Source organism: Rhineura floridana, chromosome 11 (genome assembly GCF_030035675.1).
Source record: "Rhineura floridana isolate rRhiFlo1 chromosome 11, rRhiFlo1.hap2, whole genome shotgun sequence".
Lineage (NCBI taxonomy): Eukaryota > Metazoa > Chordata > Lepidosauria > Squamata > Rhineuridae > Rhineura > Rhineura floridana.
In genome coordinates this window covers 16,283,913-16,311,209 of record NC_084490.1, presented here as the reverse complement: position 1 = coordinate 16,311,209, position 27,297 = coordinate 16,283,913, and the positions used below count along the sequence as shown (strand labels likewise).

General features: G+C 42.4%; 1 protein-coding gene and 1 long non-coding RNA gene across 4 annotated transcripts; one reads left to right on the top strand and one right to left on the bottom strand.

The window, feature by feature from the left end:
* Positions 1-549: 549 nt before the first annotated feature.
* LOC133365892 (interferon-induced very large GTPase 1-like) lies at positions 550-27,297 on the bottom strand. Of its 3 annotated transcripts, XM_061588313.1 has the most exons (8): positions 27,044-27,297; positions 24,357-24,676; positions 22,576-23,586; positions 21,453-21,609; positions 12,904-13,199; positions 9,994-10,065; positions 7,692-7,754; positions 550-6,754 (listed from the first exon to the last, which is right to left on the bottom strand). In XM_061588313.1, the coding sequence occupies exons 2-8, from the start codon at positions 24,655-24,657 to the stop codon at positions 2,034-2,036; spliced, it is 6,621 nt and encodes a 2,206-aa protein (XP_061444297.1). In that variant the 5' UTR covers positions 24,658-24,676; positions 27,044-27,297; the 3' UTR covers positions 550-2,033. The 3 variants fall into 3 exon arrangements, with proteins under 3 accessions (XP_061444297.1, XP_061444299.1, XP_061444298.1); XM_061588315.1 differs by lacking the exons at positions 21,453-21,609; positions 22,576-23,586; positions 24,357-24,676; positions 27,044-27,297 and adding an exon at positions 20,856-21,441; XM_061588314.1 differs by lacking the exons at positions 21,453-21,609; positions 22,576-23,586; positions 24,357-24,676; positions 27,044-27,297 and adding an exon at positions 19,417-20,846.
* On the top strand, positions 19,322-27,283 carry LOC133365916 (uncharacterized). The gene is made up of 3 exons (XR_009758329.1): positions 19,322-19,509; positions 24,514-24,670; positions 27,024-27,283. It is a non-coding gene; the product is annotated as an uncharacterized LOC133365916 (long non-coding RNA).

The window sequence follows — 27,297 nt, the reverse complement described above, 5'->3', positions numbered from 1 at the left end:
AATCTAGTCTTTATAGGAAATAAGTGAATCTAGATGTTTACGGCTGCAATTCTATACTCAGGACTGCCACAGTTGAAAAGAGGTGGGAGCTGTTGCTAAGACCATTAGTCATTTAATCTGTTTGAATGTCCTGTGCTTGTTTTCACCTAGGTGAAATTTGAAGATTTACTTTTTCTCCTTATTGTAGTTTTGCTTGCCTGCCTTCTGACGGAATTAATATGTTTACTGGACCTGTTCATACGATTTTGTAATTTTTGTATATTTTTTCTGTTTATCGCTTTGTTCCCTCCTCTGGGATTGAAATTGTAAATACTGTAAATAAATAAATTGCAGTTTTGTCAAAGTGAAGATAAATGTCCACAACAGGGAGGCCTGGAAGGATCTGGAGGCTAAGCATCAATATTCTACCTACCTGAATTTCTCAACAACACCCGATCCAATCAATATACTCTGAAAGTGACTTGTGCGTTCCCTTGAGAATAGTCTATTCTTCCAGAGATAAGTCATTAATCATATGGAGAATTAGTAGATTTTAAAAAGTAGTAGAGCTAATTTTTTAAATTGTTTATTAACATTGTTTTCATTGCAAGCCAATGCATTAGACTAAACAATAACGTGAAATTGTACCTAGATTTATTTTCTGATTTTTTTACTAACAGTTTTAGAAATGTTGCATAAAAATGTGACAATATGCAAAAGATAAATCAGCATTAATACGCTCTACCATTCCTCAAGGCTAAAGCTTACTAATGAAATTCTACTTGACTAGATTTTTTGCAAACACAAGAATAAATACAGAACTACAAATATAAACATTATCATGATTACCAAGAAGATAAGGAAGGAAGGACAGCAAAGCTACAAGATGAAGAACCGCATTATGAGCAAGCCTGCGTTGGAGGGGTGTGTCTGTGTGTACTGCTGCCATTGTCAGGAGAACTTAAACTCCAAGTTAACGACAGCATTTTAATACGATGGAGGAGGAGGAGAAAGCTTGCTGTTTAAGGTAAATAACTTCGCTGGTGGTCATAGACCTCTGGAACAAGGAAAGAGAGAGTGAAGGAAAAGAAAAACAAGGGACGGGGAATAAACTTTCATCTGAACAGGGAGAGGGAGCAGAGTGATGCAGCTGGCTGAAAACATGCCACTATAGACAGCTCAAACTAAGGGCACAATGAAATAAATGCAAACATGCAAACAGAAACTTAAATAGGGCAATGTTATCCTAAGGTTGGGTGAACTTTAAATGGCTCCATTTTAACTTTAAGGGGTCTTTTTGGTGTTGTCCAAGACTCACATACTTTGTGGAATGCTTCATCTTTTCATGGGAAGAGGAAGATCCATGATTCCTTTCTGCAGTCACATGAGTGCCCAAACAAGTCAGCATTGAGGGGGTGTCATTTGTTTCACCCAATTTTTGCAACAGTGCACCTTTGCCAGAGATATAAATGGAATACTGGCACAGTTAGTTGTACAGCATTAATTTGGTGTAAAGCATTTCCTGTTTATCGTTTGAACAATAAAGACTTGATGGTTTTGCTGATCTGGATATGCAGCCTTGTCATGCTGGCTTTAAAAACCTGAGACATTTATAGAAATTTAAAATTAAGAGCACATCATGAATGCCTAATCTCACTGAAATTTCACATATTTACTACAAAACAGAGTTTCTCAAGATAAGGTGCTTACTTCATATTATAGATTTCTTTTAAAGCCTTCAGTGATTGATCTTGGGTTATATTTCCCCATTCCTTGGGTAGATCAGCTGGCTTAGCATTATACGCTCTGGCAAAATCCTGACTGAATTCTTTCAAAACAAACTTCCAGTAATCAGAAGCATTGATATTGGGATCTGGTTGGATGCATCAGTCTGGATAATATGCACGATAATCTTTGTATGGATGGGGTTTCCAGTCTGTGTCCCGATTCTGAAACTCGCAATTGCTGGCAACATCAGTGGAACAGTTCTCAGGAACAAGCTTTTTTTGCTTGAAACCTCAAGCATCTATTGCTGTTATCCAAGACATGCATGTTTACTTCATATTGTAAGTTTCCTGCAAGGCTTCCAGTGCTTGTTTTTGAGTTATATCGTACCAGTCCGCTGGCAGATCAGCTGGCTCAGCATTGTAGTGTCTGGCAAACTCATGATTGAACTCTTTAAAAATGAACTTCCAGTAATCAGAAGCATTGATACTGGGATCTGGTTGGATGCACCACTCTGGATAATATGCACGATAATCTTTGTATGGATGGAATTTCCAGTCTGTGTCCTGATTTCGAAACTCGCGATTGCTGGCCACATCAGTGGAACAGATCTCAGGAACAAGCTTTTCTGATCCTATTTCTCTGTATCTTCCCAGTCCTTGAGGTCGATGGACTGCTGCAAAATGCTCCTGATGAGCACTCCCTCCAGCTTCACAGGGCGCTTTGCAGAAGGGACACTGCTTCCCACAGCCAAACACTCGCTTGAAGATCTCCTCCTGGGGATTCACAGGCAATTTGGAGAGTTTGGATTTTATATCCAGAGAATCATATTCAGACATTATTTGTTGTTGCAAATCTGGAAGGAAGCTTTCAACAGAAGCAGAAAACTGTACAGGATCAGTCGCATTCTTAAACTGTACCCCTACCAGACTGTCCTTAGAAATGACCAACTCCTTCTGCATTTCTTTGCAAAAAGCATCCAAAAATTCCGAGACCGTCTCAATATCTTTATGCTTTAAGTTTTCCAGTGTTTCTATAATTTTCTTTACTATTGCAGAGAGAATCTGTTTCTCCAATTTATTCAGATACTCATTATCTGCATAGTAATCCAACATTTGTCCCCAGATCCACCTTTTGACAAACTCTTCATAAGCCACAATGTATTGTACATAACTCTTAAAATTCCTCTCTTCCAACAATTCCTTCAGGAGAGTAAATTGGAAGAAACTTCGACTGGCATATCCAATGGACTGTGCACTGCTGAGAATATCATCTAATATTTTTATTCCAAGTCTTTTGTTGATATAATCCACTAAGGCGGGATGGAGACCCTGGTCACAGAAATCCTTAACTCTCATTTGTTGGGCATCTTTTTCCAGATAAAGATCTCTGAAAATTGCGAAATAGTGAGGCTTCAGTTTTTCCAAGCGTATATGGGGATCATTTTCTTTAATAAAATCTTCATGAATCTTCTGAAATTCATGAGCTGCTTCCCCCAAAATGTGAAGCTTTAGATCTACTTCAAAGCATGCTCTTGTATGAAGTTTTTGAACATCAGCCTGTTGAAGCTCCTCATTGATAATTTGCAAAAGTTCACCACAGTAAGTTTCATCATAATCGCCTTTCAAATTGATCTTTTCACAAATATACAAACTGCATTTGGACATCAAGAAGTTCGCATGGTCTGTTGCCTTATGGAAACGCTCCTTTTTAGCAAACACATGTGTCACTTGGTACCACAATGATGACTCTATATATTCAGGTTTCATTTGAAAGGTATTTATTCTGTAGCTTAACAAAGATTTTGCTCCCTGAATTTCTAGGTTGACTGAACTTCCCCGATGAAACAACTCCTTTCTCAAACACCGCTCAACATCTTCATATACTCGCCATTTCTCTAAGGGAATGGGCGATATTTCCAACAGTGTTTTTGTCCACATTCTTTCAAACTCATTTTCTAATTCTTGGTCTTCAAATCTATTTTCATTTTCCCGGCATTCTTCAAGTAGCCCATCAACCTTTCCTTCAATTATTTTCAAGTATTCAGTTTGTAGAGTATCAATCTTGTGAAGCCCCTTTTTAATGCGAATAGCTTCCTGACATTTGCTATAAGAATAACTTCCAAGTTCTTGCTTGAGACTGTTGGCACTACGGACAAAATCTTCTCTGTATCTTTCTACCAAATGCAGATTTGCTGCTCCACTGTCAAAGTATTGCTTCAAATTCTTCAAAATCTGCAGTTCTCCATCCAACAGCTTCTGATGAAGCTCATTTTGCAAGCTGCATGTATCAAATTCATCAGGAGAAATATTCTGTATCGATGTTTTCTGTTCCGATACCCAGAGGTGCATCTCTCTGCGGAAATCCCAGTCCCATTCAGAATATTTCATGGAGAGCTGGTTATAAGCTTCTGCCATGAGGCTGTTGCGGAAGCTGAAGATGAAGTTCTCATGTTTCACGGCATTCCACAGACTTTTCACCCACTCAATAAACTGAGGGATGTCCTTGGGAGGTCTTTTAGCTGAGCGGTTTCTTATGAATTCAAAGATGTACTTCTTTACCTCAAGGACCTTCTCACTGTATCCCATGTTAACTGGCGCCATAGGTGGAACTCCATGCCACAGGCCTGGAATGTACCAATTGTGCATTTCTGGGTCATAGTCCATGATGTCAGAAAACTTGATATCCCTGTCAAAGTTTTCCATTTTTGCTGCAGCCTGAGTCATTTCATTCAGCTGTTCCAAAAGATGTTTCCTGTCCCTCATGTTTTGGTCATGTGCAGAAACGTCACTGACGTTCTGATGAACGAACTGGCAGTTGGGCTTTTGCCCAATCCTCTCCATCCTGAGGAAAGCATGGGCCACAATTTGCAGAATGTCCTTCATTTCAGTGGCATTCTCCATGGCCATGTTTACAATTGTGATGTCGCTCAGCCCAATCACAAGAGTGGCCAACTCATTGTCATGTTGAAAGCTGTCATCCAGTTTGGCCAGTTCAGGGGCTTTCAAGCCTTCTGTGTCTATCACCAGGATGAAGTCACACCCAAAATCCTGAGTCAAATTCTCTCTGACGTTAAGAAGTGTCATGAAGGCACCCCGTGTACACCGGCCACTGCTGACTGCAAACTGCAGCCCAAACATGGTGTTCAGAAGGGTGGATTTTCCAGTGCTCTGCACCCCCAACACAGTTATCACCATCATTTTGGATTGACACCTTAGTTTGTTATTGAGTTTATTCAGAACATCTGTTATCCACTGCAGAGGAATGTTTGATGCATCACCATCAATGAGCTCTAGTGGAAAGCCTTCCAGCATTAGGTCAGCTGCAATGCTTGGGAAATGAACAAACTGCCTTCTGTTTTTTGCTATTTTGCCTTCACTAACCATTGAGCATTCTGCCTCATAAAACTGCCCTAATTCACGCATGAAATGCTCAACTCCCAAGGAAGAGGAAGATATCAGTTGGTCTACCTCTGCAATCTTCTGCCCATCACCTCCTAACTTCTTGCATTTCTCTTTGTAGTCAGCACGTAACTTACAAAGATTTTCCCTAGCAATGTGGTCTAGATTGAACTTCATCCATTTCAGAAAGTAATGCTTCTCTGCATACTTGGAATGTTTTATGCCATTGATGAAATTAATCAAACCAATGGTGAGGTCACATTCATTTTGTTGTTTACGCAGTTCCAACAATCTGCCTTTAAGTTGTGATCGGTATTTTTCCGAAGGCATGTCCCCTTGTCTTTCCATTCTACAAAGTTCTTTCTCCGCTTTTGCCAGATTTTTCCAAAGATCACCTTGAAGTATCAGTGTTGTTCTCTTATAAATTGCTACATCTTTTATATCTCCTGTAATTTCTTTGGCACATTTGAGGGTATCCTGACATTCTTTGTTGTCCTCATCCACTTGGATTGTAAGTTCATGGGCCACTGCAGACATCATATCAACACTAATGCTCTTGGGATTTGAGTTTATTATTCTTCCAACTGTAGATCGCAGCAGTTCTACAAATTCTGCTTTATTTGTCATTGCAGTCTTCACCAGCATATGTGAATTGTCAAGATTAATCACTGGTGCCAATTTATTTAAGAAATCCAAAGTATACTTGGATTTTCTACTGTGATCTTCCAAGATAAAGTAGAACTGAGTTGATGATTCCTTCAGCGATGATAAGAGGGCATATTCTTTCTCACCAATGAATTCGGCAAATATAAACACAGCTGAGGAGACCTGTGTTAAAAAGCTAAACTGCACCCAGTGAGACTCAACATCTCCACGGAGATTTGCAACTGCAACTGGCTCTGGGAAGAGATCCGTGTTCGTCCGTCCTCCTGGGAAATACCAGGCAATCTCTACAAGCCCATCAGCAATTTCCCGAGGGATGTTCCCACATTCCATATCTCGGTGTATAAAGAAATCGTTATGCTGCTGGGAGGGGCTAAGAAATTCATTGAGGACTTTAGATTTGGATAGGTTAGAGTTCCCCATCCGTACAAAGGAAATGGTTGGCATGGATGTTAGTACGACACTTTCCTCCCTAAAGCCCCTGTTTTCAGCCAAGGAATGGGGCCTCCATTTTTTCACAATGTCTCTCATAGCCCAGAGCATCAAGGTGCATTTGGACATCTCTAAGGGAGGCAGAAGCAAAGGCAAAGCAAACTGGCACATGGACATTTTCAGAAGGATCTCCTGTTGGAGGAAGCTGTCAGAGCAAAGCAGAACAGCACAAAGGACATCGAGGGGGTTCACATCATCTCTCTCATCTGTCTTGCTACCACAGAAAATTCTCTCATCAACCCCTTTTTCTCCCTCCTTTAATATTGTTCCCTTGTTGTCCAGTGTTCCCTGTTGAAGGCTTGTGCTCCTGGCTGTCACGTTCAGCGCCAAGACCTTCCTTAGAAAATGCCAAGGCAAGTCTCCCAATGTACAAGGGATGCCGTCCTTTTGACTTCCTGAGCTGATCTCCAGAATTTCTTGCAGGGCAAGTTTCTTCTTTATATGCTTTCGTAGCTTTAACTTAGCAACAATGTTCTTAAGTGCTTTTCTTCTCTCTATAGAATCATTAAAAATTATTATTATTATTATTATTATTATTACTACTACTACAACACCTGAGCCTCTCCAGATAGCTATTTTAAGACCAAATTACATGATGTTATCAATTGCATGAATCTTTTTTAGATGTTAAATAGCATGCACAGGAGCAGAAGAATTGGGTTCAGGACTACAGGATGTGCAGTTTAACCCTTTCTTCCTGAGACATAGATCCAACCACAATCCCCCCCTACAAAGGTGCTATTTGACATAGAAGGAATGGATCCTGACTGTGCTACCCTGTTCCTGCTGTTAAAAAAAAAAGTTTAATGCAACTGCAAAGGATGCTCTTAATGCCGCATGTAGTTTGGTCTTAGTTTCTGCATCTTTTCCTTCCCTCCCACATTGCCCATGCTCTTGTACATTTCTCTGTTGCATACATAGGGGTTGTTACAGGATTTGTACTGTACATGTTTATAAAAGAAAGATGGCAGCAACCACTAGGGCATCAGCAGCATCTGAGAGAATTAGATGCATGGGAATTATTATAATCCCAACTTGGTTGCACAACTTGCACAAGGTGGCAATACAGTTGGCCACCTGGCAATACAACTGAGTTTATGCTAGGCTAGAAACTTCCATTCAAGAAGAAACTTTAGCATCCCTTAAGAGGCACATAGCAACCAAAGCTGTGTGTAACCCTGTATGAGCATTTTCAGATTCTGCAACCAGAAAAATGAAATTCTGCAATCATAATAAACAAAATAAATATGTTTTCTGAATTCATCAGTGAAACTAAAGGAGAGCAAAGACAATGAATGGCAGATGCCTGATATAGCAGCACTTGCTCTGGGAAATACCTGGATGAGACACTATCTGGGGACACTACTCCACCCTCCATTGTAGGGTGGGCAGGATACAAAATTCAGGAAAAGTTGAGAGATATACAAATACCTTTCGCAGAATGTTTCTCCACTTGCTTTGGTTCTTGCTCAATTTCATCTTCTTTCTCTTGGTCTAGAGAAAGAGACACCCATATTTAAACAAAGTTCAATGGTTAGGTGATCCTGAAAATTTACTCTGATATCGCAAATTCTTTTTTTTTTAATTGCATGTACATATGTTCCAACTAGAGAGCTAGTGTGGTGTAGTGGTTAAGGTGTTGGACTACGACCTGGGAGACCAGGGTTCAAATCCCCACACAGCCATGAAGCTCACTGGGTGACCTTGGGCCAGTCACAGCCTCTCAGCCTCAGAGGAAGGCAATGGTAAACCCCCTCTGAATACCGCTTACCGTGAAAACCCTATTCATAGGGTTGCCATAAATTGGGATCGACTTGAAGGCAGTCCATTTCATTTTTCATTTCATATTCCAACTAATTTGAAAGGGAGCACATTTTGAAGGGGATTTAAACCTAGAACAAATGTCTCTCTAATGTTCATTATGGATATATCCCAGAGGCCTTTTCACAGTGCATACTATTAAGCCTGTTCCACTTTATGGAGGTCATGAAGTGGGAGAAGTATTCTACTATTGGACCTGCAGAGGCCTGCTGCGGCCTGCTCTCATTGGACACTGACCCCACCCCTCATTCCATTTTGTAGTAAAAGCAGCATGAGCACCAGACACCTGAAGAGCAGCCAAATCTATTTCTGAAAACAGTAGACTTTGTATGTTTACCGTGATCTCTCTTAGCCAGAAATACATGAACAGGCCGCCACAGATATTTACTAACTTAGGAAGTCAGATTTGGGACATCCTGTCAGAAGATCTGCATAGCCAGAGAGGGTGATACCCTTCCCTGCAAACAAACTAAAAGACAGCTGCACAAATTAATGATTCCCAACATATTTTTAAAAATATATGGGCTTTCCCCAATAAAGAATATGCTTTTCAATATACATTGAGAATCACCAATTTGTACAGCTGCCTTGTTGATTCCTTCCTTTTTCTTACAGCTGTCTTTGATCCCTTGTTTTCATGCATGTGCAAGGCTAATCCCCCTCCTCCCCCCAAGCTCCACTGTAAGATTATTAACAAAGGAGGAGAGAAAGGCCAATTCACATGCAATGTTAAACCATAGTTTATATAAATTAATTTATTTTAAACTATGGTTGAGTGGACATGAACATATTGTTCCTCCCTGTTCCTTCTCTCCTCACCCTCCCACCTCTCATGGCACAAACAAGTCAGAGTTTGGCTTGTTATGACATGCAAACCTGGTTCAAGGTTTGTTTACTCCAGACAAACCACAAGCGGTAATTCAGGAATAAGCCAAGGATTCCTGGCTTACTGCTTGTGCAGTAACAAATCCTGAGCAGGGTTTACATGACACAATAAACCAAACTCTGACTTGTTTGCAGCACGGAAGTGAGTGGGAGGAGGAGCAATGCCACTGTGTGTATTAAACCATCGTCTGTTTTTTAAAAGTGGCTTAACATGTGAGAATGCAGTCATAGGTCTTGTTCACATGTCACATGAAAACCATAGTTAAAATAAACGATAGTTTATTGTGAATCTGCTGAAGCCATGGGTACTTAGTTCCTCACCTGCTGGGAAACAAACCATAGTCTGACTTGTCATGTCATCAGAACTTAAGTTCATGGTTTGTTTCTCTCCAAACAAAGCACAAGGAGAAGCCAAGGTTTGTTCTTGGCTCACCACTCATCGTTTCTTTTTAATAGAAACAAACCACCAGTCTGGCTTCAGATAACATGACAAGCCAGATCACAGCTTGTTTCCCAGAAGCAGAGCAGCACCAGGAATGGAGGAGTGAAGCATCTGTGATTTCAGTAGCTGCAGATACCTGAACATAGATGGACATTGAGAAATTATCCTTTTCCTAGCATGTTATTTTTGCTTTCCCCAAATCTGGATGGGAAAGGAGATTTGAAACTCACAACCACACCATAAATTTAAAACACATTTACACCATTTTAACAGTCATGGCTTCCCACAAAGACTCTTGGGAACTGTAGTTTACCCCTCACAGAGCTACAATTCCCAGCACCCTTTACAAAATACAGTTCCCAGGAATCTTTGGGGGAAACCATGTGCTTTAAATGTATGGTGTGGACATGACCTAAACTGTCCCAGAGATAGGAGAATCTTCCTCCCGTTAGCAGAGGCCAATCTGTCCCATCCTGCCTGGCTTCCTTATGGGGAGACCAAACAGGGAAGGAGTCAGCAGGCCCTATTGTAAAGATACCAGAAACAATTAGATATTTGTCCCCACCCGATCATGGAAGGAAATACCTTTGGTAACTGCTTCTTTTTTCTGCCCCAAAGCTTTTGGGCTTTCAGCTTTCTCCTCTGGAGGCAAACGCTCTAGGGAGAAAAATATAGGTTATGTTACTGACCCACAAAGCCATGTTAACTAAAACCCTGAAGCAAGCCAGGAGCAGCCATTTGTAGGACCACACTGGCTGTCACAATGCATTGAGCTCTCCATGTGACAACGAGACCTAAGAAGTTTAAAATGGGCATTCCAAGGCTTCTTCTCTCCACCCATCTCTTTTAAATAGTGCACTAAGTGTTACTATCCCCTCGTTTCCCTAATGGAGCTGGGATGGTTAGGAAGTTCCCACTCCCACCCTTATACACTTGCCTTTGAGACATGTGGTTAAAACAAAAGAACAGCATGATGACATAACTGATCGCCAAAATCCATTGGATTCCATTTACAGAATCACTGTCTACCTACTGTAACAGCCAAAACAGGCCTACTGAGAAACAAGAGATAGGAATTAACCTGCTTGGAGAAACAAAATATATTTATTTGGGGGGGGGGGGAACTAAGGTAAGGCAACCACCACCACCGTCCCAAAAAAAGAAAAGTCCAATGAACAATGGGTATAATTAGTAGCCACAAAATGTTGAGTGCCAGCAGAAAAAGAAGTCAGAAAACTGAGGGCTGGCATTCTCAGCTGGCTGGCACCCTTTGTAAAGAACAGTTGAGGTGGCCAAACTAAAATGGCTTTGCCCTAAAGGATTGTGGGGAGCATCTCTCATGGCTTGCTGGGATTCATCAGGCTGGGAAAAATTAGGGCATCTCACTAGTTCCAGCTGAAGCCTGTTATGGCTAAGGAGTGGCAGCTGTGTAATCTGCGGTGCCTGGTACTCAAGGCCAAAGGACTCAGCGGTTGTAAATCAATAGGCCTGCCCTTGTGGTGAATGTCTGGACTATTCCATCACCAGTAGGTATTGTGATTGGCTAATTGGCCCTCTTTTAGTTGCTGGGCAAATTCCCAGAAAAGTAGAGTTATGCTGTAGCCAGTGCCCCATTCCTATTTCTTACTTACCTGTGTTACATCTGCAGGTAAAAAGAGCTGTGGGGTCAGGCTCTTATACTTCTATGTTTGCAAGTATGTAGCTTAGGCTTGATAGTTTGTTATTTTATGTCTGTGTTCAAACCTTCTTGCTATTTTCTTGTATGAGCATTGCTCATGCCTAACTCTTACTAGAATGTTTGCCTTAAAAGAATTGCTATGCCGCTCTCTCCTATATGCACTTATTTTTATTGATAAACTACCTCATATTTACCTAATGTGTGTTCCTTAGAAACAGTGTGGCTCTGGATCCGGTAACTTGACCATGAAGCTACTAGCTACTGAATTGGGTTTGGTCTGAGGCTCCAGAGCAGTGAGTTTTTGTTATCATTTTCGTTATGCACAAGATGCAAGAGTGAGGACATGAAGTGTTACCATCAACCTATTTTGATTTCAGACACCATCATGCAACAAATCTAACTGACTAATATGGCATCACTGTGAAGCTAAAACAGTGGGGCAGTTCCTCCTTGCTGTCACTTGGGCATCTTATGAGTGACAACAACATGGAAAAAGAAGGGCTAGCAGCAGCAGGAAGAAAGCATGACTGGTGCCAGCAGTCAGATAATGGCTTGTCCACACCAGAGCTTACTGTGTGTTTTACAATTGTTTGCACTCCCTTTTAATATGCAAAGTCCACATGACGTTACCCTCAAAAAACAAGTCTTGATGCTTTCCCCCTGTACATTCGGATTTACCCAATATGGAGATGACCTGATAAGTTGTGGGGGGATGGGGCTCCCAACCACTCCACTCAAGGTCGTAGACAATTTGTTTCTGTGTTTTTGGGTGGGTAGATTGATCAGCACTTTCTGCTGCTCCTCTTTCTGCACCCTCTCCTTCCTCAATACTTTCATTTCTTTTCCAGTTGTGCTTGTATTTCCAGTGAATGGACGAGTGTAGCCTTATATTTCTTTTGGTCCCTCAGATTTGCACAAAACACAAGCAAACCACATTAAAAAAACTGTGTACCAGATGGAGCAATCTGAAAAATGTGCATTGATTATTTACAATTGCTTTCATTTCTTTTCCAGCAGTGCTCCTATTTCTGGCTGCTCTCACGCTCACTCTCTCTCTCTCTCTTGCTCTCACACACACTCTCACACACACTCTCACACACACTCTCTCACACACTCACACACACACACACACACACACACACACACACACACACACACACACTCTCTCACACACACACACACTCTCACACACACACACTCTCACACACACACCCCTTTTGATCCCTCAAATTTGCACAAAACCAGAAAACTGCTAAGGTACATGTTGAGAATTTACCATTGCCTGGCGGTGCTTTTTGCGCATTTTCTAGGCGGGAATGTTTTTAAAATAAAACACACACAAGGTGCTCTCACAGCTATCTGCATGCATGTCCTGTCAGTACTTAATCCACAAAACAGAATCATCCAATTAGAAGGTGGGGACCAAGACAAAAGAGAACACCTATTGGTATGAATGGGAAAGGCTATAGTTGCTCCTCGTATACAAATTCAAATAACGCGGATGTGGATTACTCCAATTTAATTCAAATGGAGAAAAGTGGATTAACAGCTAAGTAATGCTCAAATGTGGACAATCCCAGAGTGAGTACTTTGTTCAACAGATGACTGATAGAAGACATCACCAAAAACGCCCTACTCCACAATCTAGCTAACAGATCAAATTTATGAAAATAAAAAGGGTCACAGAGCAAGGTCTCTCTTGTCCCAGAGGACCCTGGGTACTGTGGTCCTCTAAGGAAGGACTTGGAGTCCTCAGCAAAGAAGGAAACTAGGTTAAAGGTCTGTGAGCCTGATGAAAAATGCTTTATAAGACTCACCACGTATTGAATGTTGCAGAGCCTGATTGGAACCTGGACATGTCATTTCTAAGCATTCTAGGAAATGGTCACAGGCCCTTTCTCCCCTTTTCTGGATCAAAATCAGCAGTTTTCGAATTTTCTTCTTGGAATCCTCCTTAGTTTTGTCCAAGGCCTCATATTCTTCCTCTGTGATGACAGACTGAGAGATTAACTCATCTAGAATAAGTTCTAGGTCCTTCTGAAGGATTTCAATTAACTGTTTTCTCCCCTTGCGGATCGTCTCCTGACCAGGTATCATCACTGAATCCATTGATCTGCGGTAGAAAAATATTTTATTTATTAATGAAAAGGGGGAAAGAAGTATTAGAACTGGTAAAGATAGAAGAAACTGTTTTCTATTGAGTCAGATCTAAAATGCATTTAGTGCAGTAATACCTCCTGTGAGTCCCATTCATCAAAGCAGTTCCACCACACTTAAGAACATAAGAAGAGCCTGCTGGATCAGGCCAGTGGCCCATCTAGTCCAGCATCCTGTTCTCACAGTGGCCAACCAGGTGCCTGGGGGAAGCCCGCAAGCAGGACCCGAGTGCAAGAACACTCTCCCCTCCTGAGGCTTCCGGCAACTGGTTTTCAGAAGCATGCTGCCTCTGACTAGGGTGGCAGAGCACAGCCATCACGGCTAGTAGCCATTGATAGCCCTGTCCTCCATGAATTTGTCTAATCTTCTTTTAAAGCCATCCAAGCTGGTGGCCATTACTGCATCTTGTGGGAGCAAATTCCATAGTTTAACTATGCGCTGAGTAAAGTAGTACTTCCTTTTGTCTGTCCTGAATCTTCCAACATTCAGCTTCTTTGAATGTCCACGAGTTCTAGTATTATGAGAGAGGGAGAACTTTTCTCTATCCACTTTCTCAATGCCATGCATAATTTTATACACTTCTATCATGTCTCCTCTGACCCGCCTTTTCTCTAAACTAAAAGCCCCAAATGCTGCAACCTTTCCTCGTAAGGGAGTCGCTCCATCCCCTTGATCATTCTGGTTGCCCTCTTCTGAACCTTTTCCAACTCTAGAATATCCTTTTTGAGATGAGGCGACCAGAACTGTACACAGTATTCCAAATGCGGCCGCACCATAGATTTATACAACGGCATTATGATATCGGCTGTTTTATTTTCAATACCTTTCCTAATTATCGCTAGCATGGAATTTGCCTTTTTCACAGCTGCCGCACACTGGGTCGACATTTTCATTGTGCTGTCCACTACAACCCCGAGGTCTCTCTCCTGGTCGGTCACCGCCAGTTCAGACCCCATGAGCGTATATGTGAAATTAAGATTTTTTGCTCCAATATGCATAATTTTACACTTGTTTATATTGAATTGCATTTGCCATTTTTCTGCCCATTCACTCAGTTTGGAGAGGTCTTTTTGGAGCACTTCCCCCCCTTTAATTTCCTACATAACATTGTTTTCCCTCAGAGGAGGGGTGGGTATAGAAAGAAGGAGAAACACATATATATATGGTAAATAATTGTAAGTGGGTCTCATTGCTGAAGTTGGAGCCAAAGGGGATTCACAGCTCTGAAAATCTTTTAAGATGACTCTGAATGTCAGCTGCTCTCCAAGATTAAAGCCATGGACCTTTTCCAGCCCGCTTACCATATATCCTTAAATTGGAGGTGCCAGGGACCGGACCTGGAGCCTTCTGCATGCAATAGATGACCACCTCACAGTGGTAATAGGCTTGGTCCTGCAACAGCCTAGAAAGTAGCCATCCTTAACCCAAAATACATTTTTGTTGTATTGTCAACATAGACTTGGATTATCTGGTCTGAATATCTGCATTCAGGGGTCAACCCTTCACACATGTTGGGGTTAAATTGAAATCCCCAGTGCTTGTAAAACTATAGTTCACTTGTCCTATCTAAACCAGCTTGGGCTTTATGGGAAATAGAACCAAAGTGGCCTTTATTTGACTTTTGATATAAAATGTCGGTTTATTTCCTGGTGACCTGACCCTTACCTACATTCCAGTGGCTCGCATAATAAAAGCCGGTTTAAGCTGGAAACTTCCCTACTATGTATCTCTTGTATCACATCCATGCCTATGACCTTGTTTATTGCTATAAAGGTGCCTTGCATAGAAATGTTATAAGCTGTTCCGCTGCCCCTCAGATCTTGACTTGTGAAACCCTTTGATATGCAAGCGTAGTAATTTTCATGTCTGTCTCCTACCCATGGGGCGCCCGGTTGCAGCTGGCCACCCCCAGAGCTTGGAAAAGTTACTTTTTTGAACTATAACTCCCATCAGCCCAATCCAGTGGCCATGCTGGCTGGGGCTGATGGGAGTTGTAGTTCAAAAAAGTAACTTTTCCAAGCTCTGGCCACCCCTTTACTCTTCCCTTCTTCTGTAGTTGCATAGTGCTTATCTCTAGGACATGCGAAGTATGCAGACATGGAATCTAAGAGATAATCTTAGTGTTTCCACTTTCGTCCTTCCCCTTACAACCCTTTACCTCCTTTTGTCTGCCCCAAAGCTATAGTGTCTAGGAACTGCTTCTTTTGTATTTTGTGACGTATGCCCGATACTGTAAACTTCGGGGTGAGCCTATATAAACCCTATGACACCAATAAACGAGGTTCCCATGCTGGCCTGCTTCGGCTTGTAAGTATTGGGTCCCCTTTGCAAAGGTTTTTGTCTCGTGTTACTTGATCTCTGATAGTGGGTTCATTTGCACTCAACTCCGCACTCTTCCCGGGTGTAATAAGCGAGTTGGGGTTGACAGGGCGACTTGCGTGTTGGGTTTGGACCTAACACACACAATCAATTGGAAGTATATTAAAATGTATCTCAAACACTGAACATGATGAAAATGTTCAGTAGCCCATCAAAAGCTCTCTAGTATTCCACAATTCCTGCAATCCATTATGTTCCAATCAAATACATCAGTAGAAGTCCCTTCCACCCCTTACTTATGCTATCAGCCTTGCTCCTGTTTGAAGTCCCTCCCCAAGCAATGACCAAGCTAATTTTCTTCTATGTGAACACACAAGTGCAAATCTGTTGTGCCACATATTGTGACAGATCCCTACAGCTCCCCCTATTGGATCAGAGGTTTAAAGCCCTCACTGGACTTTAGTAGACTAATACACTAAAGGGAAAGCAAGCGACTGGAGCCCCAGGCCCCAATGTTTACTCCTCAAAGGCTTCCCATGCCAAATACAACCCTTAATCCTAAGGATCACACATACACAAATACAAGAAGCTATGTATGACCAGGTATGCACAGAGAGGAGGGGGCAAAGGCTAATGGCCCTCAATTTATTGGTACATATTGCCTGAAGTTAGGAGACAAACCAGGTTGACTCACTTGAGTTTTCACCTTCACAGCAGTGGCCTTCAGAGTCAGGTAAGAAGGCTATTGTAAGATTCTCTGCAGGAGAGCTGGAATGCTGCCTTGGATGAGGCCTGTAACTTTCAGCCAAGCAACCCTGAGTGGGAGGAAGGAGGACTAGGCCCCAATGCCCATGGCAAGCTTTGCCACATATTCCCTACAGATGAGGTGCAGCAGCTCCTTGCGTGAGGATTACAAATTCTAAGGACCAGCAGTTGTAGCAGCCCTGAGTGGGAGAGCGAGCTTGGAATCACTCAAGCATGCATTTAGTAAAAAAAACTGTCAAGGATTGTCAAAGCCAGGGGTTCTTAAAAGGTCTACCCCCAGAGGACTGAAAGTTACTGAGGCCCACCAGTCACATAATGATGGCGCAGGAGCAGAGCCAGTCACAAAATGGTGGCAAGTGGAGCAGAGTCTGGCATAACTGACTAACACTGGCATCACTTTCTGTTGGTCTCTAACACATTTTGGGAAATTGCTAAATTCCTTGTCACTGGGTTTTCCTTGTGGCAATGAGTTCCATAGCTCAGCTTTCCTCAAGCTAAGTACAGACATTTGTTCTGGATGCAGTGTGATTCAGCCTTCCCATTTTAGGCAGCATTTGCTGATCCAGAGGCTGGGGAACCTTTGGGCCTCCTGATGGTGCTGAACTACAACACCTGTCAGCCCCAGCCAGCAGAGCCACTGGCCAGGGATGATGGGGGCTGCAGTTCAACAACACCTGGAAGCCAAATGTTCCCCACACCTACTCTAAGTAGAGAAGGCTTTTTCTTTTATTTCCCTTTCCCATCCCTCACACGTCTCTCATTTTTACCCATCTTCTGTAATTTCTTCTTCCAGTTTCCTTTCACACTTTCATTTCCACTCACCCCCCCCGCCAGTTTCTTTCATCCCTCCTCTCTGGTCCTCTGACATTTACTTTTTCACCCTATTAACAGTGTTCCCTTTTTATCCCCCTCCTTTCCATTCCCAGTTTATTTATTGATAACAAATATTCACCTTTTATCTCTTTCTAATTTCCTTCCAAGTAAATGGCCTCTGGCCCTTTTTCCTCAGGGGAGGAAGACATTCATGTCAAAGATCCATCCCCCTGGGGTTCCTTACCCTCAGTACTCCAAGGGGGTTATTTGCTTCTGAGAACAGTCCCCACCCCACTGGGTTCCCACTTCTCAGGCACGCTCCTCCCTTTCCACGGAAGTAACTATCCCTTCTTTCTAAATTCTTCCCCTGAATGAAGGGACCTCAGAGAACTATGTGATTTTAGAGGGATTTACCCTCACTAACCAATCCGTAGCATTCAGCCTTCTAGCACTAGATTTAGAATCTTTAGTTCCAAGCCAATACACACCTTTTATACAAAGATTGTTTATTTAAGAGTAGATACGTTGGTATATGCAAAAGGAGAAATAGTAGTTTGATTCCTTAAATCACCCTCAGGCGGGCTACACACGGTCATTGGCATAACAAAAGGAGAGATGTTCAATACAGACACGAACAAAAGAAAGACTTATCCTAACTAGGATCCTATACTTACATCCAAGTAACTCTATTCCTTCCTGGAGCAGCTGGGTTCCCAAGCGGCTGTCCCTGTTACACATCAGCGAGTCAAGGTAGATGGAACAAAAAAAGGGAACTCCGTTTTGAAAGAACCTCCTTCATATTTATGGGTTTCTTTTCCTCAACAAGGAGGGGGGAAAGTAAATAGCCATATCCCGCCCCTGCTGGGGATCCCTTCCTTTGAAGTCTTTGAAGATTGAGAGAGCGAGACAGCATCATTCAGGTGTCCCGATCTACAATATCCCCTCTTCCTGACTTTTAATCCCAGGAAGCTGATAAGGGGCAACATCTAAGAATCAGTTGCATTTCCTTGCAAGGTTGTAAATTGCCTGTCTGACACTGAGCTTCGGATCTTCCCCAGTAGGGAATCTTAAGGAAGCCACAGGCTCCCAGAATTCTCTCTGGTTGCCTCACTTCAGCTTGACCAAAGTTAGCTATTCTTGACAATTCACTCCCCCCAAACTCCTCTGTCTCCTGGTCACTTTTATTCAGCATACAAGGAGTTGCTGGTGGTGGAATTGGACCAACCAAAAGGCTATGGCACAGCAAGGGAGTAGGTTATGCAAGCGAGTCACTGGCTGGGTTGTGGGAACAAGGCAAAGTGGTCCAGGACCCGTTGTTTGAGAAACACTGTATCAGGTGATTATTGTGACAGGCTTTTTGTTTGACTTATAGGTTTGAATGTTATTTTTATTATTATTATTACAATTTGTAACCTGCCGTTCACCATTAGGCCCCAGGGCAGGTTACAACAATTTAAAATTCAGTGTTAAAAAAAAGTTAAAACAAATAACCATCACTGAAATAGGGTGAGTCCTTGGCCATCAAACAATGTTCATAGAGAATTTGAAATTTTTATTAAAATGATTTATTTATTTATTTATTTATTAAATTTATATCCCGCCCTTCCTTCTAGAAAGAGCCCAGGGTGCCAAAAGAAAAGCTAACTAAAAGCACTTCAAAACGTTTTAAAAGCAACAGATTTTAAAGCATATTAAAACAAAACATCTTTTAAAAGATATTTGTAATGGAAGCCGGGGGGTACTCCCCCCGTGCTTTCACAGTCCCAGGACTCAATTCCCACTCTAGGGCAACTGATCCTGGCAAATATCCTGCATTGCTAAGGCTGTGCATGCTCACAACAACCTTGCAAGGTAGTCAACTGCCACCACCCTCCTTACTGGTTAGCCACTCTGAGCCGAAGGGGAACCCAGAGCCCAGTCACCCACCAGGGCTTTTACAGGGCAAGAGCCAAGATACACTCCTTGCTCCTAAAAGCCTCAGACAAAACACTCTCAGCTTACACAGAAGTTGTGGTCGATGGCAAGGACTGAATTCAGGACTGGCCTTCTCGTGAAATGAACACACACTGGTAATAGAATTAAAGTTTATTAAGAATAAAAAAGTAGAAGAATAAAAATACAAAGAGATAAAAAGGTAAAAGAGGTGCACAAGGTTAGCAGCAAAATAATTCTTTAAAGACCACACCCAAAGGGGCAAGGTATTTCAGAATACATAAGAGAGTTCAGTCACAAAAGAAAATAGCAAAGTCTAGCTAGCCTGCTCTATACTTACAGACCTAAAAGACTTGCAGATGAACAGCCTTCTCCCCTCAGAGAGACATGGGTCAGGATAGCGGATGGTAAAGCGGATCCTAATCGAGTCACATCAGGTAGGCATGATGGAAACCCAAAGAGGAACAAAACTTAGATTTTCTTGCCCATACTTGTGGCAAAAGCCGTAGCAACAGCCAGAGGCAATTAACCAATCAAAGGCCTCACAATGAGATGAAAAACTCATCGTTTCCCAGCCATATGGTGCATCCTCCCTAAAACTTCCCAAGGTTTATGACCTTGACGGAACCAGGCCCCTTTGCTGATAAGAATGTGTTAGCTGGATGTTTAGCTGGGGCTTGTAATCAGGTTCAGCCGAGCTGTAAAACTGCCAACTCATGCTTGTGAGCAAAACCAGTTAACCTTTCAGGATCTCAGGCTACCAAAAGAATATCAAAAAGGAAAAAACCCACAACTCCCTACTCTACAGCCATCTTAGTTGCAGGCCTGGGCAAGCTGGCATGACAATATTAAAACATAACATCTTTAAGAACATCTTTAAAAACAACAACTTTAAAAACAACTTAAAAAGCAATTCCAGCACAGACACAGACTGGGATAAGGTCTACTTAAATGGGTTGTTGAAAGAGGAAGGTCTTCAGTAGGTGCCAGAAAGATTACAGAGATGGTGCCTGTCTAACATTTAAGGGGAGGGAATTCCACAGGGTAGGTGCCACTACACTAAAGGTCCGCTTCCTCTGTTGTGCAGAACAGACCTCCTGATAAGTCGGTATCTGCAGGAGGCCCTCACCTGCAGAGCACAGTGATCATCTGGGTATATAAGGGCTAAGACAATCTTTCGGGTGGATAAATTCATGAATGATTGTAATGAATGCAGTTCTGTAACAGCTCAGTCCTTGCCATGTCTACTCAGAATAAAGTCCTATTGAATTCAATGCGGCTTACTCCCAGATAAATGGGGTTAGGATGATAGCCTAAAATGGCAAACTGTTTGCGTAGCTAGTGAATCTGCAGTCATAGTTAATAATAAATTTATTATTAATGGGCAAGAGCTACTTACTAAAACATATCATATATTTATTAGGTGAATATTCAGTGTTCTTAAATATCATCATCATCATCACTGCTTATTTGTATGCCGCCTTTCCATAACAATTTATGCACAAGGCGGCTCACAAGATGAACAGGAAAAAAAGTTACACAACTCACTGTAAGAAATAAATTCAAATGGTCAATAAGTTAACAAAAACATCATAAAAAACATACAATAAATTGATACATCCTTATAACTCCTAATAAAATCCAACAATAAAATACAGAAGCATAATCCCAATAACAGCAAAACAAAAAACCAACAATCAGAAATTAAACTTTTACCCAAACAGAAGCCCCTAAACAACACCCCACAGTCAAGGTGGTCTTTGCCATCTTCAGGTAGTGATACCTTTTACAGCTGCAGTCAGTCAAGGCCCCACCCTTCTAGGCCAGGTTGAAAGAGGCCAGCAAGCAGGGAGAGGGTCTTACAGCCAAGAAGACCCCTTGGAGGCCGGGACAGGCAACCAAGAGGTCTTCTGTATCTTTCAAAGTTGTGCAGGGGGAAGGGAGAATTCCACCTTGTGGTTTTCCCCATTACAGGGTTGCAAAAACACCTGTAGTTGGCTGACTTTCTCTTCTCCTAAAGATACAGGATCAGTCTCAGGCCCTGAACCTGGCAACCCTAGTTGTACTATAATTTGCCTTGGAGATGATTTGACTGAAATCTTCAGTAAAAGCAACATGTGGCCTAATCTGGCTCTAAAAGCTGACCCTTTTTGCACCTCTACTCACACCCATGAGCAAGCCTAGACAGATGGCAGTGATTTTTTTTCTGTTTTCAAATAAGTATGCTACTGTGATTTTGTGTTTTCTAGTAAGTTTACAGCCTTAAAGGAGACAGAAGTAAGGAAGGAAACTGTACAGCAGCTCTGTGTGTAGCCTGTAAGTAGTCCAATAAAGTTCTGTCTTTAGAAATCAAAATCTTGATTATAATGATAGAACTTACTCTTTGATGGATGGTTCCAACGACACATCTCCCTTCAGGCTCTCTTGTGTCTCCTCCGAATGGGATACTTCACCAGTTGGTGTTGATTCAGGTGTATCTGTCATGCTCTGCATCCTGGCAAGATCCCCTGAGGCTGGTAAGGAGGACTGCTCTGTGCCTAGACATCAAGAGAGTACCAATAAACAGCTCTGGTAGCCTTGTTCAATTATATATCCTCATGGCTCAGTGGTGAAGCATCTGTTGGGCCAGCAGAAGCTCCCAGGCAGGGCTGGGAGAAAACCCTGCCTGAAATCCTGGAAAGCTACTGCCACTGAGCTAAATGGACCACGGTCTAACTTAGCATAAGGCGACTTCCTGCATTCCCAAGATGAATTTTTTGGGGGGGGGCAAGAATCAGGACCACGCCCACTGACCCTGGCCCCAACCTCATATTCATGCACATACAAGCTGTAAATGCCTAAATAGCAAAATGAAAGTCTACTTGCTTATGGCTTCCACTAGGGTTGCCAGGCTCAGGGCCTAAGAATGATTCTGTATCTTTAAGAGAAGAGAAAATTCAGCCAAGTGCAGGTGTTCTTGCAACCCTGTAATGGGAAAAACCACAAGGTGGAATTCTCCCTTCCCCCTGCACACCTTTTAAAGATACAGAAGACCTCTTGGAGGCTGGCACCATGTTCACTGGCACAAAGCTTAGGAGCAAAACAATGCCTTATCTATAGCTGAATGATGCCAAGGCAGTATGTCCTTTGCACCAAAATTCAAGTCAAGAGTTTGCACCAAAGGAATCCACAGGCCGCAGCCAGAATAAATAGATAAAGCACACGTGTACACAGACTAAAAAAAAAGTATTTCAGTGTCTGCTTATTCCTCCACTCCAGATTTTTGTACCTAAATCAAGACTACTGATGTGATTTATAGTGTGGGAACGGAAACTGCCCACAAACTATATAATGAGAAGCAGGCAGATTTGTGCATCCAGCTGCTTTTTAGAAGTGACTTTTTTAAAAAAATCACATCAAAGCTTTGCTATGATAAGGCTTTGATTTATTACAACTGAGGCTTTTGCCACCTTAGTGACAATATGTATCCTCACCCCCTCTAGAGTTTTATTTTAGATACAAACCACTGTTTGAGCTCCCAGATCTGTTCCTTCTCACTGGAGACCTGCTTGTATTTTGTCTTTCTAAGTCATACAGATTTGGGGCTCCGCTTTCTTCTCCCTTCGATGCAGACGTGCCAGGGATTTCAGCTATGCTTCCTTTTCTCTGGGATTCTAAAGAGTTCCCATTCTTGGTTCCACTTTCTTTTCTAGAAGACAGAGGGGCATTTGGGCTATCAGCCCCACTTCCTGCCCACAGAGATGCAGAACTCTCCAGGTTCTCAGCAATGCTTCCTTTCTCTGGGCAAATGGCAGCAGCAGTGGCAGCACCCAGTTTGTCAGTCCCATTAGGAGCATCCAAATTCTTCACTTCATTTCCTTTGCTGGAAAGGAGCCTGGTGTCTGGATCCTCACTGCTGCTTCCAGTCCCTGGAAACATATTAGCTAGACTGTGTGATCCACTTCCTACCTCTGGGGGCAGAGGAGGATTCAGATTCTCAGCATCACCTCCTCTCTCCGAGTTCTGAGTTCCATCCTCTAAGTTCTTCTCATGCCCGACTTTATCCCACTTAGAGAGAGAAGTGCTTGGGGTCTGTGCTGTGTTCTTTTGCTCCAGGGATCCTGTGGGGTTTGGGCTCACCTTTGCACCTCCCTTTCTAGAGGACAGAGCATCATTCAGACACTCAGCTCGGCCTTCAGCCCCCTGAAATGCAGAAAACTCCAGGTTTTTGTCTCTGTCACCTTTCTCAGTGTGCATCAGAGCAGCGCCCAGTTTCTCAGCTCTCATTCCACACTCAGGGGAATCCAGATTCTGAATTCCACTTCTCTGTCTGGAGGACAGAGTGGGGTCTGCCCCCCCTGCTGTGCTTGCCATCCTTGGAGGCATAGTAGCATCCTCTGGGCTCAGAGCTTCACTTCCTGCCTCTGAAGTCACAGAAGGATCTTGAGACTCAACTTCATGACCTCTCTCTTGGGACACGTCGTCGTCCACGTTTTCAGATCTAGCCTCCATGTTCTCGGCTCCATTTCTTTTCCCTGAGAACACAACAGAGGTTGGGATGTGAAGGCCATTTATGAGATTAAAGTGATCTGAAACAATCAGATGAAATAACTGAACACAAATTAATTTTGTTTTTGCAGACTCCAAACTTACTTACTAAACATTCAAATTTTCTTTATTTTGCGATTAACTGGAGATGGCATATGTCTCCAATTAAAGCAAAACCGAAAGCCTCTGAGACGTCCAGGAGAACTATCAACATCACACACCCTTTGTTTTTTCTCCCAGCACAGGTCATCCAGCAGAGCAACCAATTTTGTTTCACTGCCAAAACTGGTACAGAAACTAGACTAAAGTTGATCTAGAATCAGATGAGGAATCTCAGGCCCAGAAGCCAAATGCAGCCCTCCAGGCCGTTTGATTAGCTTACCTGCCAAGAGCTGAAGATCAAGCCTCAAAGGGGAAGGAGCCAAAGGTTTATTTTAAAAGGTGGAAACTCTAGTTTCCAGGGGACAGGTCATAAAGAAAGATACCAATGTAATTTCCTTCAGCAACAGCATATCCTCAGTGGGGAAATTCCAATTTCCTGTTTAAAGAGTTATTTTTTTGAAAGGTGGGGGATGGGAAGCATCTGAAAGAATATGATAAGTGACAGTTCACAATGCACAGAATTTAGGACACAAAGGGTCTCGAGGACAGAGGGAGGGCGGAATTGGTGTTACTTCTGCTACTGCACATATGAATCTAGCTCTTAGAAAAAGCTAAGAAAGCCTCCATCCTGAGGGTTTTTAAAAGTGTTACTCACCATCTTCCACATATTCAGAAATAGGTCGAAGGCTTGGGGAGACATGCCTCAGGTTTTCTAGGCAGTCTAAGAATTGTTCCTGTGTTGATTCTCCTTTACCCAGCACTAACTCAATCAAGCTTTCCACGACCGCTTGTGGATCCTTTATTTCACTCAGGGAGAAGAACTCGCCCTGCGTGAGGAGCAGATGGGAGTCTGCCACATCCAAGATCAGCTCTGACTCTATCTGAAGAAGACTTTCTGCTAATTTCCTTCTGGCCTTCCATATAATGTCCGAGGGGTTTTTACCACAAGATGCCATGGCTTCCAAACAGGTAGGCCTAAAATTGTTTTTAAAAAATGAATAAACATTTTATTTATATAAATTGCAATTCAAGGGGACTGTCTAAGAATTTGGTGTAATTCATTCAGAAAATGGCAGTTGAACAAATATGGAGGTAATTTTCCCATTCTTCCCATTCTTCCCGTTTTCCTATTCTTCAAATCGGGGCCTGCTAATAGCAGGATGTACAAAATGTACATTGATTGTATGACCATTCACATTAAGTGGATATCCTCACACAGAAATAATTTCCTTGCCCTGTTGTTCCTTTCTAGCAATATAAATTATTTGCAGCAAAGGTTACAAATGGTGATATTAAAATAAGGTTGCCACTTTCTGTTGGGGGAGATTCTACGCTTTTAGCAGCTATGTGATGGATAAAACTTCAGCTAGTTCATCCATCATAGCATTTAGGAGAGACTGCCTCTGTTGATATCTGCCCTGTTATTCAGTTCAATGCTAAGAGATTATAAGTGGTTATCAGAAGGCCAATGTCCAAAATCTGTAATATATTCAAAATAATACAGGGCCAATCCTAAAATAAAAACCAATTAAAAAAATAATTGCAAAATAATAAATTAGCTGCAGCTTTAAGAACTCTTTTAAACAAGTAACCAAAAATGTAAGGCTTTCCACAAAAGTTCCAAGGTTCAGAGGGGCTCCCTCTACAATACAAAAATGAACCCAATCTTAATTTGGTAGAGCGTTAGCAATAAAAAGTTCTTGGAAATTTATATACACACAGTAGCTGTATACAAACTTAGGAGCACCAATACACAATATTTTGATGAAATTAAATATTGTTGCTCCCCCATTTGTTGTGTCAATTTAGGTTTGTATTTGCTTTTGCATTATTGATCACTGATTTCTTTGCATCTTGAGGAGTATTTCTTTTTGAAGCCCTTATATTCTGGCTTCTTGTTTATCAGAGTGTTTAACGCTACAGATAACTTGTGTTTTTCCAATATCTACTTGCTATAACTTTTGAATTGGCTTTTATTTCAAAGCTGGCTTTATATCATTTGCAGTTTTTTAGTCTAATCTCCCCTACCCCCTGTATTCTGCTTTCCTTCAAGGAGCTCAAGTTGATGTACATGTTCCTCAGGGGTGTGGGGAACCACCAGAAGTGCCCGATCAGAGGATCTCAGTGGCTGAGGAATCAAAACATAACATAAGGAATCAGAAGGTCCTTAAGATACTTTAGGCCCAAGTTGTTATAAGGCTTTGTGAATAAAGTTTAAAGGTAATTACCACCCCCAGTGAGAGCCCCTAGGGGCATCTGGATCATAAATGTGGGGGAATTCTAAGTAGTGGTGAAAATGGAAATGGACTGCCTTCAAGTCGAGATTCCGACTTATGGCTACCCTATGAATAGGGTTTTCATGGTAAGCGGTATTCAGAGGGGGTTTCCCATTGCCTCCCTCTGAGGCTAGTCCTCTCCAGCTGGCTACGGCCTGCTCAGCTTGCCACAGGTGCACAAACCAGCCCGTTCCTTGTCCGCAGCTGCCAGCTGGGGGGCAACTGGGCTCCTTGGGACTATGCAGCTTGCCCACAGCACCTGTGGCAAGCTGAGCAGGCCGTAGCCAGCTGGAGAGGACTAGCCTCAGAGGGAGGCAATGGGAAACCCCCTTATGAATAGGGTTTTCATGGTAAGCGGTATTCAGAGGGGGTTTCCCATTGCCTCCCTCTGAGGCTAGTCCTCTCCAGCTGGCTACGGCCTGCTCAGCTTGCCACAGGTGCTGTGGGCAAGCTGCATAGTCCCAAGGAGCCCAGTTGCCCCCCAGCTGGCAGCTGCGGACAAGGAACGGGCTGGTTTGTGCACCTGTGGCAAGCTGAGCAGGCCGTAGCCAGCTGGAGAGGACTAGCCTCAGAGGGAGGCAATGGGAAACCCCCTCTGAATACCGCTTACCATGAAAACCCTATTCATAGGGTAGCCATAAGTCGGAATCTCGACTTGAAGGCAGTCCATTTCCATTTTCACCACTACTTAGAATTCCCCCACATTTATGATCCAGATGCCCCTAGGGGCTCATCAGCAGAGCGTGGAGACAAAAGTGCAGCTCTCCCACTTTTCTTCCGTAGCATCTGATATTTGGAGGAAAGTGCCTCTGAATTGTTAGCCATGATAACTAATGATATTTTGTTAGCAATTCTGTCTGTGATAGTCAACTCCATCAATAAACAGCTCTCTCCGTGTGTGCGCTATTCTATCATCACACAAAACATGCACAAAATCCACCTTTTTTTTGCTTATTGCTTACTGTGAATAATCCAGAAAAAATGTTAATGGATGTCAACCTTAAATTAAGTTCACTATTAATATAAAATGCATATATTTATTTCAGATATTAAGCACAGAACCTACCTTCTGTTTCCTGTGAGATCAGCTTCCGCTAGTCTGATGCTTTGTGCCTATCCCTTTCTGGTAAACTAAGACTCTAGAGATCAGAGGAAACGAAACTGAAAAGCATTCTCCTCTCACCCCATCCCTTGTAAACACACATGCAGTTCCACATATCCAATGCATTGATTTGTTCAAAATGTCTTTGATTTTAAAGAATGTCAACCCTAAATTAAGTTCACTATTAATATAAAATGCATATATTTATTTCAGATATT

Excerpts from the sequence above, each read along its gene's own strand:
- LOC133365892 (XM_061588313.1), bottom strand. The coding sequence starts at position 24,657 with ATGGCATCTTGTGGTAAAAACCCCTCGGACATTATATGGAAGGCCAGA. Across the intron at positions 10,066-12,903 it reads TCTGCAACATTCAATACGTG|AGCGTTTGCCTCCAGAGGAG; the intron begins GTGAGTCTTATA and ends TTTTCTCCCTAG. Across the intron at positions 6,755-7,691 it reads GGAGAAACATTCTGCGAAAG|AGAGAAGAAAAGCACTTAAG; the intron begins GTATTTGTATAT and ends ATGATTCTATAG.